Source organism: Misgurnus anguillicaudatus, chromosome 19, assembly GCF_027580225.2.
Source record: "Misgurnus anguillicaudatus chromosome 19, ASM2758022v2, whole genome shotgun sequence".
Classification (NCBI taxonomy): domain Eukaryota; kingdom Metazoa; phylum Chordata; class Actinopteri; order Cypriniformes; family Cobitidae; genus Misgurnus; species Misgurnus anguillicaudatus.
Window position 1 is genome coordinate 38,684,867 of NC_073355.2, and position 18,661 is coordinate 38,703,527.

General features: G+C 37.2%; 1 protein-coding gene across 1 annotated transcript in view; it reads left to right on the forward strand.

The window, feature by feature from the left end:
- LOC129425603 (Fc receptor-like protein 5) overlaps window positions 1–18,661 on the forward strand; it is a 50,347-nt gene that overhangs the window by 13,173 nt on the left and 18,513 nt on the right. The window contains exons 12-24 of the mRNA XM_073856665.1: window positions 199–267; window positions 834–1,100; window positions 1,273–1,542; window positions 2,206–2,343; window positions 2,456–2,629; window positions 2,745–3,023; window positions 4,026–4,277; window positions 5,275–5,334; window positions 8,211–8,271; window positions 9,124–9,230; window positions 13,891–13,926; window positions 14,009–14,293; window positions 14,486–14,743. Of these exons, the coding sequence (XP_073712766.1) occupies window positions 199–267; window positions 834–1,100; window positions 1,273–1,542; window positions 2,206–2,343; window positions 2,456–2,629; window positions 2,745–3,023; window positions 4,026–4,277; window positions 5,275–5,334; window positions 8,211–8,271; window positions 9,124–9,230; window positions 13,891–13,926; window positions 14,009–14,293; window positions 14,486–14,743 (2,256 nt within the window). The remainder of the gene's footprint in view (window positions 1–198; window positions 268–833; window positions 1,101–1,272; window positions 1,543–2,205; window positions 2,344–2,455; window positions 2,630–2,744; window positions 3,024–4,025; window positions 4,278–5,274; window positions 5,335–8,210; window positions 8,272–9,123; window positions 9,231–13,890; window positions 13,927–14,008; window positions 14,294–14,485; window positions 14,744–18,661) is intronic.

Here is an 18,661-nt window from a genome sequence, read left to right on the forward strand (position 1 = left end):
GCATTGGGACTAAAACACGTTTGAGCTTCTCAACTGAAAATAACTTGTACTGACAGATCTTAAATTATGCCAGTGCCATTGATTTGTCTTTATAAAAGATGCTTAAACATCTTAATTTAACTAAGGCCTAGTACTGGCTTTAGCTAATTCATGTGTGTGAAACAATGCCAATATGTTTTTCTCTTTTTTTCTTCACAGTGCTGATATCAAACATCCACTCTGAACAAACTGAAGTTAATAATTATAAGATGGGATTTCTTTCATCTGGTAATTGTTTAAAGAAGCCTCCCTCACTATTTCTAAAATGAAAATGACCAGTAGGTGGTGAAATGATACAAACGGTCCGAATCTAATGTTAGGTTTACTTCCTGTCTCCTGAGGTTCAGATATATTTACATAGAATTTGAATGTTGACTTTGAAAATAAAACCATTGAATATAAAAGAACATACAATTAAAAGTAAACTTTATATTTTATTAAGATTTTATCACTATTATTGCATGAGCATTAAAATGTAGTGTGTAAGATAAAATGAAGTAAAAATCCAAAGATTTTTTTGAGGGGGAATTAGGGCTGGGCAATGAAACGATATCGATATGTACCGTCTGTACACCTTTATCGATAACAATAGAGAAAAAACTTTCAATATGACGCCTGTTAATGCATCACATTACATCGCCGTTCCTAGATCTTAAATAGCCTATTATATGCCCTGATAAATGAATGTGCCCCGAGTGACAAGCAAATAGCCAATAACAAGTGTTGCTGTAGGGTTCGGTTGTGCCATCGCCATGTAACATGAAAAGCAACTCCCAATGATTTTATATTGACAGATGTAAAACCAACTCTTACTGTGCAGCCACAGACGTCTGTGTTCATTGGAGACACAGTTACTATGATCTGTGAGATTCATCAGTCCACTGGATGGGAGTTTATCTTCATAAACCCTTCAAACACTGAATCCACTGAAACGGCAGGAACTAAAACAATCACATCTGTGCAAGTCTCTGATGGAGGAGATTACTGGTGCAGAGCCAGAAGAAAAGAAAACCCTCATGTTTACACACAATACAGTGAACCAATAACAGTGACAGTACAGAGTAAGTATTTATACTTACATTATTATTTTCCAAGACACTGGATGAGTGGATATTACAGTTTAGACCATAAATCTTTCACTTTAAAATCCTGTAAATCGATATGTTTTGGGATCAAGTAACACAATACTTAACACTATTTGTATCTACAGTGTGAATTTTTGTAATTTTACAGTACAACCAACACCTGAAGTGTCTGTTTGGCCTGCTGATCATGTATTCAGAGGAGACACTGTCACTCTCACATGTGTCATCAATGGAGGAGGAGTCAGCAGCTGGCAGTACAGCTGGTATAAAGATTCAATCATCCAGCAGAATAAACTTCAGTATTACACAATCAGATCTGTTACTAAGTCTGACGCAGGTAAATACACCTGTAGAGGAACAGAGACCAGAGGATCAAGATACTCACACATCAGTAATGCAGTTACACTGACAGTATCAGGTAAGTCTGTTTATCTGTATTCATTATCATCCACAATATACTGTACAGTCATATTCAGTTAATTATTAGAAACATTATATCAGTTGTGTTATTGTTTTAGGAGGAACAGAAATATATTATTGTTATATTTCATAAAGACTCAGAGAGAAGCTTCTTCAGGATCTGAATGTGTTTTATTCTCATACAGGATCAAAACCTAAAATCACATCAGATACTGAAGGAGTTATTATTAAACAAATGATTTACCACTACTGTATTGTTTGATAATGGATTTTTTTTGTGTAATACGTTGTTTGTACAGAGAATCTTAAACCTGTAGTGAGTGTTGATCCTGACACACAGCTGTTCAGAGGAGAAACTGTTACTCTGAGATGTGACATACAGGATACAGGAGACACTGAGTGGACATACAGCTGGACTGTAGAGCCATATAACTTGTACAGATGGTTCTCCTGTGAGACACAAGAGTGTAAAATCAACAACATTCAACACACTAACAGTGGTAAATACACCTGTAGAGGAAAGATACGTGAACAAAACACTGAGATGAGTGATGCTGTTACACTGACTGTATCATCAGGTGAGTTTATATGTTTGTTCATCATTATTAGTGTGAAGAGATGAAGTGTAACATGTTATTCATGAGAGATTGATCACTTTCAGATAAACCACAGACAGTTTTAAGTGTTTCTCCACAGCAGTGGTTGACTGAAGGAGATTCAGTGACTCTGATGTGCGAGGTTATAAATTCATCTACAGACTGGACATTCACCTGGTTCACTGTACAGAGTCCCTCCTCAGGTAATATATCATTCATCTCTTGACAAATACTTTAACTGATTCATTCAAACCCATTTAAGGTGAAAGGTGATTGTATGTATTTCATGTGCAGTCATTTTGATCCTTTTTAAAGTGAATAGAGATGTTGATTATGAGCTGGTGTCAAGCAGCAATGGAGGATCTAAAGGGATCTACACAGTGAGTTCAGTGACTGTGAAGCACACAGGAGTTTATATGTGCAGAGCAGAGAGAGGAGATCCAGTCTATCACACATATTACAGTAACACACAAACACTGTGGATCACTGGTGAGTTCATCACACACAACTACACAACAACAATCTTGTACACTCTGTCTTATATCGTTCATTCATTCATTTATTTATCTCTTATAAAGATGATTTTCTGTCATTTTCTTCTCAGGTGTTTCTCCTTCAGTCTCTCTGATCATCAGACCCAACAGATCTCAACACTTCTCATCTGAATCTCTCTCTCTGAGCTGTGAGGATCACAATAACTCTACTGGATGGACAGTAAGAAGATACACAGACAAACTGAAACCTTGTTCATCATCAGTCAGAAGATCTACAGGAACAACATCTACATGTACAATCAGATCTCTTATCACATCTGATACTGGAGTGTACTGGTGTCAGTCTGAATCTGGAGAGAAACTTCATCCTGTTAATATCTCAGTACACAGTGAGTCTACATGACAGTAGTATTTAATTGCAGATGCATGAAAGCTTTACAGTCAGTGTATAATGAAGAAAAGCAGCATTAAATACAGTTTAGTAATTTCAATAATCAGTGGAGCTTTAAGCAAACAGCATTAGAATTATTGCTCACACTAAGATTTGAAATTTTCTGAAATATAAATGCTAATGTTAATACTTGAAATAACAATACTAAGGTGTTGTGGGTGGTTGCCAAAGTGTAGCATATCTGTATGATTGCTAGGGCAGGGCAAGGGTGCACCCACAGGTACACCCAGGTCTACCCTAACTCATGACGTGTTATAGTCACGAAACATTTGATACATTTATTTGTGTTCAGGACACGATTTTCCTTTTTTCGTGCCATGAGCACGAATGTCTTTTTCGTGTCACTCAGCACGAATTTCTATAAATCGTTTTTTGCCTCAGTGGCACAACTTTTTTTTCCGTGTCATTTTATGTTTTTTTCTCATTGTATTTTCCTATTTTTAAATCATTGTCGCATGGGGTTAGAGTTGGGGTTTGGGTTAGGATGTCTGAAATGTAACAGAAAGTCATTCTAACCCCAACCCCAAGGGACAATGGTAAACAAAATAGGGAATAAACTATGAGAAAACAATACATAAAAAGACACGGAAAAGAAAGTCGTGCCACAGACACAAAAAACTATTTATAGAAAATTGTGCTGAGTAACACGAAAAAGACATTCGTGCTCATGGCACAAAAAGCAGAAAATCGTGTCCTGAACACAAATAAATTAATCAAATATTTTGTGACTATAACACAACTTGCCGTGAGACTGGGTTGCCCAGGTCAAGCCCCATTATATTCTGGTCCCTAGAAAATAATTAAGGTTTTTAATTTAAAGTCACTCTGATTTTAGTTCATTTGTTTCATCAACTGCTAGGCAAAACAGTTAAACAGAAAATGTAATTAAATGTTTATTTTTTAAAATTTATAATCATCAGTCATTTCTTCTGTTGTGTAGATGTTGATGTGATTCTGGACAGTCCTGTTCATCCTGTGACTGAAGGAGATCTTCTGACTATACACTGTTTATATCGATATAAAAATCCCTCTAACCTGAGAGCTGAATTTTATAAAGATGAATCAGTGGTGCAGAATCAAACTATAGGAGACACGATGATCATCCCTACAGTCTCAAAGTCACATGAGGGTTTCTACTACTGTAAACACCCAGAGAGAGGAGCGTCTCCAAAGAGCTGGATCTCAATCAGAGGTGAGAGTTTATCCTGTATAAGTATAAACACAATGGAAAATTTATGCATAATTTGCAGATGCTCTGGTTGTATTAAAACAATATTGCTCAATATTACTGTTTAAAATGTAGTTTTAAGAACTTTAAGAGCTATATCACACAACTTCAAGAGCGATATTGCTTTTATACAACAGTTCAACGGCACAAGTTAAAAAAAGTGTGATGATATTAGTAGAATATCGCATGGCTGGGAAGGGCTGTTAGCCAATCAGATTTGAGAACCAGAAAAAAACGGGACCTGTACCATGAAAATTGCTAAACAAACTCAAGGTTACAGGATTATTTTCGAGTTGACAAAACCAAGCCAATGTGAACAGGCCTTGTTGGTACAAGCTATTTTAATGGTACCCAAAACGCAGGATTTGCACAAACTGATCCTTAACTTACCTGGCTAACCAAATAAACCGGCTTCATAGTATTCATGAATATCAGTCATATGACCTTTTACGTCATCTGCTTTTTTCCAGCTTACATCTTGAGTACCTATTGAGTACCAGTAGGCTACTGACAAGCATTAGCTAGCTTGCTACGATTTACGGATTTCTTATCTTTTACTGTCTATAATTCGTATGAATACAGTAAATGGCTTCGGAAGACAACATTTCGCGCTTCGACTGTCATGAAAAGAAACTCTACTTTCAAAAAATATCATCGTTAGGGTGTGATGCCTACTCGATCCCTGATGCGTTTTTCCAGCCGCTGTCCACTGCTACCAAACTAACACTTATTAAAATTAGTTCAGATGTTAATTCACACAGGTACTATTTTTGTACTGCACTAAAAATGTTATTTGATAATGTTCCGTATGCAGCATGGATGTGAGGTGCTTTTATAAAACAGATCTATAAACAAGAAGTAAATATTGAGTAATTGACCTCAAAGAAAACATCTTGATAGAAAAGAACTGAGAATGTCAGGTTTTGTTTCTAATGAAGTTTCCCAACTTGAAATTTGTTAGAGAATACAAGTGAAGGTGACGACACCATGAACTCCAAACTGAAGAAGGGAGAAGATCAAGGTGAGATAAACCAAAATAACATAACACCATCATTCAAAAGTATCATCTCAAAACAACAACTACAAGCATCAATCAGTATTCAAGAATAAAGTGAAATAATAAATCATTTAAATTCATTTTAGTCTTTTACATTTTTTCAGATGTGGCTTCTGGATCTAGTGATGTGACTAATGCTCAGACAAAATAAAAGAAAAATAAGAGAGATGTATCCATAAAACAACCTGTGATTATTATAACACTTGAGATTTGATTATTAATCTTTCAATGCCCTACTTTAAAGGTAGAAATTCAGTTTTGTGATAGAAAAGAAGATCATCAAAGTTTAATTACTGAGAGGGCAATAAATGTACTAATACTTATTAATACTTAATGAAATTTGGAATGAATCTTGTTTTGAAATCATAACATGTCGTGGTACTAATTTGTCAAAAACAGTATCCTGATGAGAAAAAGTTGCTGATTCCTCAATACAAAATATTTACAGTGATTGATATCAAGAAGGATAACTGGTGTAAGACTCTGATAAATCTGGGACTTACTTGACTTCTTATTTCAGTCAAGTAAGTCAAGTTTTCCCTTAGTTTGGGAATACATAATATATGCACATGTTTAAGTATAATCTTCAAGCACTTTTAATACTTTTATATTATAAGCTGTTTTTGTATAATAAAAAAAATCGTCTGTGCTCTCACCACAGTTAAAGTTAATATTTAAGGCTTGCATAGAGAGGTTTGATATTTTTTGGGGGCATCCCAGTCTTGTTCTTCGAACAATGAAGATGTACTTTTTGACACAGGGAACCCTTGTTTGAGATTTTTTTTTACTGCATATAGAGGTTTATTTCACAGAACAACCGACCTTTATATCTTTGTTCATGTCTCTTCTGATGAACTGATTCTGAACAACTACTTATGTTAAGGGCATGAATGATGGTTTTTGTTAGAAAGTTTTTTTCAAATCAGGTATTGAGTGGGCCTACATGAACAGAATAATTTGATCGTATATAAAGTTTAAACCTCAGTAGTTTTGCAGAGGAAACCATTGCTGCACTGCAGTCTGTTCTTCAGTTGAGAGTTAGAGACAAAGACAGATGACCATCAAGTACAGGTTATTATAAATGCCTTCATCATGTATACTGAACATTTTGGATATGTTTTATGGCTGTTATTGACATTTGTTTTCTCCCTCAAATGCAGCAATAGTTGTCACTATTAACATTAAAAAGGACATTCAAAATAAATATTTCAAATAGTAGAATTTTTTGTAGTTTTAAAAACATTTTGAAATGTTTGTTTTTACAAAATGCTACAGAAATTTGACCGTGTGTGTGTGTGTGTGTGTGTGTGTGTGTGTGTGTGTGTGTGTGTGTGTGTGTGTGTGTGTGTGTGAGCATGTGTTTTCTACATTGCATTTGTGCCAGGCCTTTATTTCTGTGTGGAAATTTTCTGATTTATGCTGGATTTATTGATATTTTTTTGACAAATGGAAAAAAGTCAATTTCAAGCCCAGGTTTTTGTGTATATATAGATAGATTATTTAGGAAAAGTCACAACATTTTATATCTCTGAAATAAGGGGAACTTTTTTGTAACTATATGAAATGTTGTTTGTGGTCATATAGACCCCAAGGCCCAATTGAGAGTTAAAGCTGTTAAATTGTTTTCTGATGTCTACATATGGTATGTGGCTTTATTAATTGCAAAAATTATCCAGAGAACTTTTTACATGTCCATTTACAACCATATGATTTCTCAATTTGAATGAAATTGTCTATTTATTTGAAAGGGTCATGAATAATAATTTTGAACTCTGCTCTGTTTCTCAGGGCGGTTCCTTCAGTAGCTCTCTGTGTGTGTAAACAGACCTTATGTTTAAGCCTGTAGATGAAGATATGGAATTTGAGCAATAATCAGTTTAGAGACTGTTGATGGACGTATCTGAGTGGTAAGTTTGTGTGTTTTTTCCTATTTTATCCGTATTTATTTAATATAACTTAATAGTTAAACTCAGGAAAACTTTACCTTGACGTTATCGAATAGTATAACTAAACGTAACAATCCTTTATTACTAACACCCATTCTTAGCATATAGCCTGTTAGCGTCACCAAACGGTACCGGCTAACATTTGTTTAACACCATCTGTTCACTGTGACTGCCTTCCTTGCCGATCTAATAGTCCAGGCAAAATAGTGTTTTACGACAGACTAATTGTAAAATAATTTTTTTCAGCATAGATCATTTCTATGAGGTGTCCAGAACAACATACTTAAAGGCCTAAGAAATCCTAGTTGAGGAAATATGTTAATTTCTCATCAATCCGAAATGTGTGTCAATAAGGCCAGGCAACAATACACCCCAATGGGGCTATATTTTTCCTTTACTCCTATCAAAATGAAACTTTACACAATGAAAGTACCCATGAAAAGTAATTTTTTTTGTATTACAAGTTGCTTTGAAAATTAAATTTAATATGCAAATGAGCTATACACTAATCGAAGATGTCCAAAATACACCCAAAAGTAACTTTTTTTGTATTACAAATTTCTTTTGAAATGAATTTGAATATGCACATGAGCTTTACACTTACTTAATATGTCCTAATTTGCATAGGCAGAAACACCATTCATATGTATGATAAATGTATCGGCCCAATCTTCATCTAATCATCCTGCTGCTTTTAGACTGGCCTCTAACCTGAAAACTGCCTGGCTTGGTAGTACCTGCCAGGGGTATAACCCCTGCCGGTATAGTCTTCAGGGTCACGGGGAACACAAGCTTCCCCACCACGTCAAGGACAGCAACAGAAGGAGAGTTTTTTGGTGTTTTTTTTTTTTTTTTTTGTTGTTTTTTTTTTTTTTTTTTTTTTTTTAAATCCAGCCTGGATCCTCGACCCCTTCTCTGTGGCTCTTGGTTCTGGCACCCCCTATATCAGTTCCTGGTTTGTTCTTTGCTTAGTTCTTCCCCTCTGGGTCATATTCATCTGATAAATCAGGCAACTGTGAGTTTGTACAGCTAGTACCACGACATTCTCCGCAAATGTCAGTGCAAGGGAGTCCATGTTTTTTGCATGTGCATCTCTTTGTGCTGCAGTCTTTCTTGCAACTACAGCGGACTACATCTTATATTTCTGGTGGTGTCGCAGGCTGATTGGTCATTATTGGCATAAATCTCCCATCCAAAACATGCCACCCCCAGTCTTTTTGGTCCATACGTTCACTTCCCCCTTTCCACTCCATTTGTTAAAAGACCCGAAGACTATGTAACTTTGCAGCTGCTGACATTGGAGGGAGAGATTAAGGTTCCACTGGAGATGAGTTCTGAGTTACTTAGCATATCCAGTGATTCATCCTTTTCGCCCCCATACAGTGATACTAGAGCTTTTTCACCTGCTGCAATGATGATGCCTTTTCCCACATTTTCCTGTGACTGGCTGAACACCTAAGCTAGTGTCGTTCTTTACTTTTTTCAGTGCCATTCCCTTTCCTATGTCAAATAGACAAGATGTAGAATCACAGCCTAAAATGGCATGGATAAAGAGGAGATTGTCACACACCTTGGAACCCAGTAAATCCACACACTACTGGGTCCCAAGGTGTGTGACAATCTCCTCTTTATCCATGCCATTTTAGGCTGTGATTCTACATCTCGTTTTGGATGGGAGATTTATGCCAATAATGATCGATCAGCCTGGGGCACCACAGAAATATTAGATGTAGTCCGCTGTAGTTGCAAGAAAGACTGCAAATAAGTCAGATAGTTATTAGAATGCGTATTTGGTGTGCTGTCCAAGGAGAGGGCTCCGAGCTCAGTATTGGTCTGAGCCCGAAGTGCTTCCTGGCGAGGAGAGTGCTCCAGGCTCGGCTTTAGGCCAGAACCCAGAACACTTCCCCTGTTCTGGTTAGGAAGGTGACCAGGTAAGAGTGTGGAGATGGGTGGTGGAGGGATGCTGAAACTATCAAGGAATCTGGGTGAGTTGTTTGCCAGTCTATATAGGTTTCCATTGATGCTGATCAGGTGGACACCTGATCTACCAGGTGATTGGTAGATTGTTGACAGCTGGTTGTAATTACAAGGTGATTGGTAGATTATTTGAATGTGTTCCTCCCAAACTTTGTTAATAAAACATCATGTCATGGTACTAGCTGTACAAACTCACAGTTGCCTGATTTGTGATTTATCAGATGAATATGACCCAGAGGGGAAGAACTAAGCAAAGAACAAACAAGGAACTGATATAGGGGGTGCCAGAACCAAGAGCCACAGAGAAGGGGTCGAGGATCCAGGCTGGATAAAAAAACAAAAAAATGTAAACCAAAACACCAAAAAAACAAAAACACCAAAAAAAAAACTCCCCTTCTGTTGCTATTTTGACATGGTGGGGAAGTTTGTGTTCCCCGTGACCCTGAAGACTATACCGGCGGGGGTTATACCCCTGGCAGGTACTACCAAGCCAGGCAGTTTTCAGGTTAGAGGCCAGTCTAAAAGCAGCAGGATGATTGGATGAAGATTGGGCCGATATATTTATCATACATATGAATGGTGTTTCTGCCTAAGCAAATTAGGACATATTAAATAAGTGTAAAGCTCATGTGCATATTCAAATTCATTTCAAAAGAAATTTGTAATACAAAAAAAAGTTACTTTTGGGTATATTTTGGGCATCTTCGATTAGTGTATAGCTCATTTGCATATTAAATTTAATTTTCAAAGCAACTTGTAATACAAAAAAAATTACTTTTCATGGGTACTTTCATTGTGTAAAGTTTCATTTTGATAGGAGTAAAGGAAAAATATAGCCCCATTGGGGTGTATTGTTGCCTGGCCTTATTGACACACATTTCGGATTGATGAGAAATTAACATATTTCCTCAACTAGGATTTCTTAGGACTTTTAGTATGTTGTTCTGGACACCTCATAGAAATGATCTATGCTGAAAAAAATTATTTTACAATTACTTCTATTTTTGGCTCCAAAATGAGTTAGTTTGCCTGGACTATAATGGCGGATTTATCCACTGTATGTTTTTCAGACCTGTGCTCACCTATCATCAGCCTGATCCTATATCACCGCCAGCGAACGGAGCAAGCCAGGAATGTCTGAGGACCTTGTCCCACAAGCGATGCATCTTTACAAACTGTTTTTTTGGTGAACGGAAACTCCACCGCTCGGCATGAAAAGGTAGGACTCCGCTTGTTATTGTAACCTGCATTTCATGCCCTGTCCGACTCCTCGGACAGGGATCTTACGTGAAACACCTGATCCTGGCTGGTTTATGGTGAAGTGATGCTCTTTCCATTTCCTTATAATGGCCCCCACAGTGCTCACAGGAACATTCAGCATTCTGGAAATGCGCCCATAACCATTACCATCAAAATGCTTTTCAACAATAAGATTACGAAGATCTTGAGAGAGTTCTTTGCTTTTACCCATCATGAAGTCTTTCCTCTGTGCCTCCTGGGTAATGAGAAGCCTTTATAGGCTATTAATTAGGACTAAAGCAGCTGATATCAATTAGTACTGATAGGGGGCAGGGGCTGAATCCGAAACCGCATACTGCCATACTATATAGAACGAATAGTATGTCCGAAACCTCAGTATACGTAAAAGGGTAGGCGAGAATTACCGGTATTTTGGACTATTTCTCGTGAGTTTCAGAGGCACGTGTACTTAAGTATCGTCCGAAACAGCATACTTTCCTAAAATATAGTACATGAACAGATCTAGTATTTTCGAATCCTCAGTATTCATTAAATCAGTAGGCGAAAAATCCCCAGATACCCTACTGAGTCCGCCCAAATTTGGAAGCAAGCATCGGATGGACACTTCTATCCCAGCTTTCCCATGATGCCACGGAAAAGTAAAGCAATCGACCGGAGACCAGCCAATCGGGTGATTTCCATACAAACGCAGGGCTGTTCCAGCATCCTGACTTCACGCACAGACCCAGGATATACCACAAAGTGCTCAGCTGATTTATGAAAATAAAGCTGTAGAATTATCACAGCTGTGTTGAGGTGACAGTAAATATGTGATAGTTTCTTAAAAAAATACATTTGAATAAAGTTTTGTTTCATATGGTATTCACTTCTATACGTTTTCATTTATTGTGATGGTTTTATTCATTATTATTTTTTTATTCATGTTTCCTGTTGTTTTAAGTAAATAAAAGAGCATCATTGCTTCACTAAAGTGTATATAATCACATGTCATCTGACAATACATATTACATTACAGTCTGCTTTGTTTTACTTATTTTTGTCCACTAAAAAATAATGTGTAATATAATATCTGTAACCCTGATAGAGACCGTTGTAGAGTTGTCAAGTTACTGATGCAATCAGGTGTTAGTGCACCTGTCCCTTATACACACGCATACGTTTTCATGCCTGTTATTAGGTTTGTTCGAGTTCATGCACCGCTGCAAGAACCAACAGGTGGATGACATCAAAGTACCGCGAGAGCGATTCCAGAAATCAAACAGAGAAGTCTGATTTCGAGTCGCTCTCGCGGTATTGTGATGTTATCCTCCTGTCGGTTCTTGTGGTTCTGCGCATGAACTCGAACAAGTCTATTACGTCACAGGTCACAAGATCACGTCAACATGGCGGATGATATCCATACTTAACGCTATCATGCGATAATGTACGTACTCTTTTAGCGCTCGTTAAGTAGGTACTCAGTGAAATTAAGTACCTACTCAGTAAGTATGCGATTTCGGATTCAGCCAGGGTTTCTCTCTCAATACTGACAGATTTCAGGTGATCTCCTGGCTTTCTATGCCATTTTGCACCTTGTTCTCTTCATGTGTTCAATACTTATTCCCTGTGTTATTTCACTTTATTTATTATGACTTAACTTGTATACTTACATTTTCTGATTTCTTTGTATCAATTCAATATTTGGCTTGATGGCTACATCTGGTGGACATTTTGTGTCAATAGCCCACTTAGAAATCCCCTTACTGATAAAAATGCTGATGTGTCAAATACTTATTTTCCCCGCTGTACATGTAACCGTGTATAGCAAATGAATTTAAAGTAGGTGAGTATTTAAGCACTGCTTGTTTAGGACTTTGTGCATATAGCTATGTTTAGTCTGTGGTGCCATCAGAGCTGTCATGACATCATTTCCTGTACAGTCAGGTCCATAAATATTGGGACAAAGGCACATTTTGTGTTATTTTTGCTGTTTACCAAAATGTACTCCAGTTATAGTCATATTATGGCTTACAGTGGACACTCTCAGCTTTATTTTGAGGGTATTCACATACAAATTGGCTGAAGGATTTAGGAATTACAGCCGTTTAATATGTAGCTCCCCCTTTTTAAAGGGGTCAAAAGTAATGGGACAGTTGACTTAAAAGCTGTTTCAAAAACACAACAAATCCATCAGAGAGATAGCAGGAACATTAAGAGTGACCAGATCAACAATTTGGTGCATCCTAACACACTGGTGAGCTCAGCAACATAAAAATCGTCTATGTCTATATAGGATAACAGTGGTGGATGATCGCATTATCCTCACCATGATAAAGTAAAACCCCTTCACAACGTCCAGAGAAGTCTTAAATTAATCTGAATGCTTCTGTCCTCTGTTACAACACCTAAAAACACCAGCGACCCAGTGCCTTAGGAAACCATGCATGGAAATGCAATCCCACTGCCTGAACACTATTTTACTGAAGATGTTGTCTGCTCGTATCATGAGATGTTCTTGGTCTTCTCCATCATTTTTATTCTCATTAGTCTTATACAGGTTAATATTAGTTTAATCTCTCCAAAAAAGCTTTTTGAGAGCTTGTCTGACTTTTTTGGAGTCTAATCTTCCCTTCCTATTCTTGTGTCTTTTGTATCTTGTGGTGAACCCTCTGTATTTCTCCTTGTAATATCTTCTCTTTATTGTTTTGATTGACAATGACATCTTTACCTCCAGTATAGTGTTCTGGACATTGTAAATGTGGTTTTCTTTATCATGGAGAGAATAATGCGATCATCCACCACTGTTATCCTATATAGACATACAGGATTTTTATGTTGCTGAGCTCACCAGTGTGTTGTTTTTTATCAGGATTAAAAACAGCTTTATGAAACTACAATACAACACACATTCTCTGTATGTTGTGTCATCAAAAATTCACTCATGAATATAAAGATTCAGCTACACCCGTTGTATGATGAGATAACTAACAGTGTGTTTCATTATGTACTGTAGTGCTCATGAGTTTACATTTACATTTTACTGCAGTGTTAAAAGTGCTGGTTGGTTTGCAGATAAACTAGCAGCTTTAAACAATGGAAGGTAAAATTGGGCAAATATGGAAAAAGAAATATCACAAAAAATGGGAAAAGGCTTTCTTCTGTTTTCGTTTATTGTGTGAATAATATTTGTAAAAGGAATAGGAAGTTGCTACAACTCTGCTTAAGAACATCTGAATTTAAGGGATATCTTTGTCAGTTGATCACACATTGTTATATACAGTATAGTGTTATTCATATTTACATCTCAAATGTAAAAGTATTTATCATTCCAAAGTTTTTCTCTTTTTTTTGTCTACAGTGCTGATTTTAAACATCAATGCTGGACAAACTGAAGGTGACTAAATTTAATAGATTTGTGTCTTTTATATAAACAGATCTGTGAAGAGATTAATAAGCTCATTTTCTTCTTTCCTCAGTTTTACCCAGAGTTACAGTGAGAGTAACACCAGACAGATCCGTGTTCACTGGACAGACAGTCACTCTGAGGTGTGAGATTGAGGATCAGTACAGTGACTGGAGATATCTGTGGTCTAACAGTCGTATTTCAGTGTTTAACTCTGAGCGTTACACTGTAAACAGAGACTCTCTCACTATAAATGGAGTTACTAAATCTGATCAGGATGAGTACTGGTGTATACCAGGAAGACATGGACGACCACAGACTTCACTACCAAGCTCTCCTGTTTATCTCACTGTGACAGGTGAGTTCAACATCAGTATCCGTAAAATAGAGAAATAAAAACGGAAGCATAATTATCAGAAATGTTATGTCAATGGTTGTGTCTGTGTTTTAAAGGGATCAGAAATATATTGTTTTATTTAAACCCATTCACATTTGTGAATTAATGTAAACAAAATGTGATGAGTTATAACTTCATTTTTACTTTCCTCAGCTTTACCCAGAGCTACAGTGAACGTAACACCAGACAGATCTGTGTTCACTGGAGAGACAGTCACTCTGAAGTGTGAGATAGAGGATCAGTATAGTGGCTGGAGATATCTGTGGTATAAAGGTAGAATTTCAGTGTTTGTGGGAAACATCTACACCATCAGCTCACCATCAGATCAGGATGAGTTCTGGTGTAGAGTAGAGAGAGATGGACGACCCTCATCCTCACAGTACAGTGATCATGTGACTCTCTCTGTTAAAGGTCAGTAATGAATGTACTGTAATAAAGACTCTTTATGCTTCTTTAACATTTACATTTTTGGACAAACTGTTTCTTTATGTTTTGTCTAATACTTACAACAACCCACATTTCTCATCCACTGTATTTTGAATGTATTTAAAGGTGCAGGTGCAGTGTGTACTTTTTCTTCACCATTCTGATGCTCGGTTTGAACTTCATGTTATTTCTAATTAATTTTCACAACTTCTGAATTTTTAGGGATTAAAAGTGAAAGTGAAGACACTGTATACTCTAAACTGATCTAAAGGGAAGTGATCAAGGTGAGATCAACTACATAAATAATAAACAAAATGAAAACAGCATCTTTCAGTATCTAAGATTAAAATAAAATATTGAAGGATTCCAATTCTTTAGTCTTACAATACAATAATTACAATACATTTTTTTTCAGATGTGGCTTCTGGATCAGTTGATGTGACTTAGGCTCATATTAACTAAAAGACCAGAGGAGAAAAATACAGCAATACTTTAACTAATCCTAATATTATCAATCCAAACCTTCATGTGCATCAGAGTAAAAGCTTGCCAATCTTTGATTGTCTAATAGAATGATCGTTTTTTTTTTTTTTTTTTCGTTTTTTATCATATTTTTATTAGCATTTCATGTAAGATGACCTGACTTTTAGTACTGAGCTAATATACATGAATAATCTTTTCAGTCTTCCTCATAAATGCACAAATGTCTGAATGCTCTGTTTGTCTGTTAATGTCTGTTGTGCAGAATTCAAAATGATGTAAATGAAATCCTGCATAATCTTAATCTTTCTTACTTGACCTACTGTATAAAAATAAATCATATTGTTTTTCAACTTTGTTTTCCATATTATGATAAGGAATAAGTACATTTTGCGAGTAGTAGTGCAATATAGCGTATTTTGTATTTTGAACAACGTCTTGCCACTCGACCCCCCCCCCCAACAAACAAACACACACACACACCGCGAAAACATTTTACAGAGGGACACCAACGTTTAGCTAACGTTAGGTATGTTAAACTAAAATGAAACGGCACTTTACCAAATGTTAAGTAATCAAAGGAATACAGAACACATTCAAATTGTAAAAGACCTCATTTTATTCTGTGCAAAACAAGAAATTCCCTTGCGTGGGCATCGTGAAACCAAGAGGCACTGAATAAAGGCAACTTTTTTAATGTGATCTCCAGCTATCACCCAGAAATAAAAAGGCGACTAGACAAATTGCCTCGCAATGCAAAACTCACTAGCCCTAACATCCAAAATGAAATACTGGAATCATGGCATCATTAATTATTTTCAAAATAAAAGGGGATTTGCACGATGATGCAGACACATACTACGCAATTTTGTCAGACGAATGTAAAGATTTGGCAAAAAAGAGCTTGTGGCAATCTGTATCTGATACATACATAAAGGCGTGTTGAAGGAAATAGCTGTGGGGTTTGTAGAGACGCGGGACATGAAGGCAGATGCAGGAAAAATCCTCAAAGTATTGGAGCCTTTAGCTGGATCCAGCTTTGTGTGTTGGATTTAAGTTTGACGGAGCATCCAATCTGATCTCACAAATTTCACATATTTCCTCCATTTTCCATGTGCCCCTGCCACAACTTTCTTTTCCGTGACAGTTTCACGTATTGGTTACTCAACTGTTTTTCCTATTTTTAAACAATTGTCGCTTCGGTTTGGGGTTAGATTTGCTGTTTGCGTTACGATGTCACTTAAAGTATTGGTTTATACTATTTTTTTCGTATGCTTTTTAACATCCAAGAGGATGTCGCCTGACGTTAGGGTTAGAGTTGGGTTTGGGTAAGGATGTCATTTTATGTAACAGAAAGTTGTTCTAACCCCAAACCAAAGCGACAATTGTAAGAAAATAGGAAAAACAGTAGAGTAACCAATACATGAAACTGTCACGGAAAAGAAAGTCGTGGCAGGGTGGAAATGGTGGAAATATGTGACAATGTCATGCAAAACTGAGCAAAATAATGCGTGACAATTTCACATTTTGTGAGATCAGGCTGGGAGCATCAGTTATGTTGGGCAATAAAGGAGGGGTGCAGTACATGTGATTTAAAAAAAAAAAAATTTCCTCACGCAGTATATTGTAATTCCCACCGCTTTAACCTCGTCCTGTGCACAGCATCAAAGGTGTCCCCAAGCATATCAAAATTTTTTGACGTCATTAACAACTTGCATAGTTTAATGATGGGGTCACATGCTAGATTTATGGAAATCCAGCAACAGCAGCGGCCAGGGAAAATGACTTTGGAGATCGACAGGTCCTGTGATTGTGGTCAGGTGCATAAAGTGCTGACACTTTTGGGTCCTATATTGGAGACTCTTGCTGAATTTTCAGAAAGCTCAGGCCAGACAAAACTTGAGGCTGACCAGGGGCGGATCTAGAAAATTATTTATGGGGTGGCAAGGGGGTGGCATGAGAACTACGAGGGGTGGCAATGAAGTAAGCATCCTTGCATGGTTGTCGTGGATACAAAAAATTATATACTGTATATACTATATGCGGTGTATACACTGGACCTCAAATTTTTATAACATAAAAACAGGCAACAACAAATGTTCCTATAAGTACCCAAGCAGCTACCTTAATGGCGCTTTTCCATTGCATAGTACCCCACGGTTTGGTTTAGTTTGGGTCGGGTCAGCTTACTTTTGGGAGCTTTTCCATTGGGATCACTTCGTAGTACCCGATACTTTTTTTCTTACCACCTCGGTTGGGGTTCCAAGCGACCCGAGCTGATACCAAACGTGACGCGTAAACACTGTAGTTCACTGATTGGTCTGAGAGAATCGTCATCGCCGCCGTCATCCTATTCAAATATTCGCTTTAGCTTAAGCTTGCTGCTAGCTTGCGCTGTCTCGAGCAAACATGTTGTCATCTGTGCTCTGTTTTAAGTTTCCAAACACCCTTTTAGCGATTAAAAACATCCACAGGTTGTGAATCAGGAACACATAAAAGTTTTTTCCAGACTTGCAGTTGGTGGCGGCACATTCGCGACGTGCACGTCAGTATTATTTATGCTTTAATGCAACTTCATTGAGGCTCAGCGGAGCGCAGTCGACAGACGCCACGGGTGTTTGAACAGAAACTGTTATGTGAGACAGATGTAGTTATAAACGCGATGTGCAAAGTAAACTTCAATTTGTTGTGGCCAATTTGAATTTTGTGGCGGCACATTCGCGACGTGCACGTCAGTATTATTTATGCTTTAATGCAACTTCATTGAGGCTCAGCGGAGCTGTTGACTGACGCCACGGGTGTTTGAACAGAAACTGTCATGTGAGACATAGGTAATTATAAACGCGATGTGCAAAGTAAACATCTATTTGTGGTGGCCAATTTTAATTTTGTGGCGGACTGATAAATAAATGTATGGGAATGTACAAGGACGCTCTCACTTGTATGATGTCACAGCCGTATGCAGCGCAAATATAACGACACGCCTATAATTCCTCCCACTGCGAAGTGATACTAAACTCAATGGAAAAGCTAACTACGCCAAAGTGAGGTGAGCTGACCCGACCCAGGCTGGGCTAAACCGTGGGGTGCTGTGCAATGGAAAAGCGCCATTAGCATCTCTACTGTAGCACCCTTTGTCTTAATACACACATCTTACCAATATCTAAAAACACTGACTGTAACCATGATGAGCAAGGTTGAACATAATGGTATAAAGACTGTTATATAAATAAAATAGGTTTGCCTAGTTTATATTAATGTAAAACATATTTGAAAGGCACACATCTCTCATAACCCTCTTCTTTAATCATTTCACTCACTTCATGATGGATTTCTGTCTATTCACTTCTTTTTAGCTCTTTGCCATCCATATGTTTCATTCTTTCATGACTTCATCTACTCCTTTCCCCACAACATATTTTT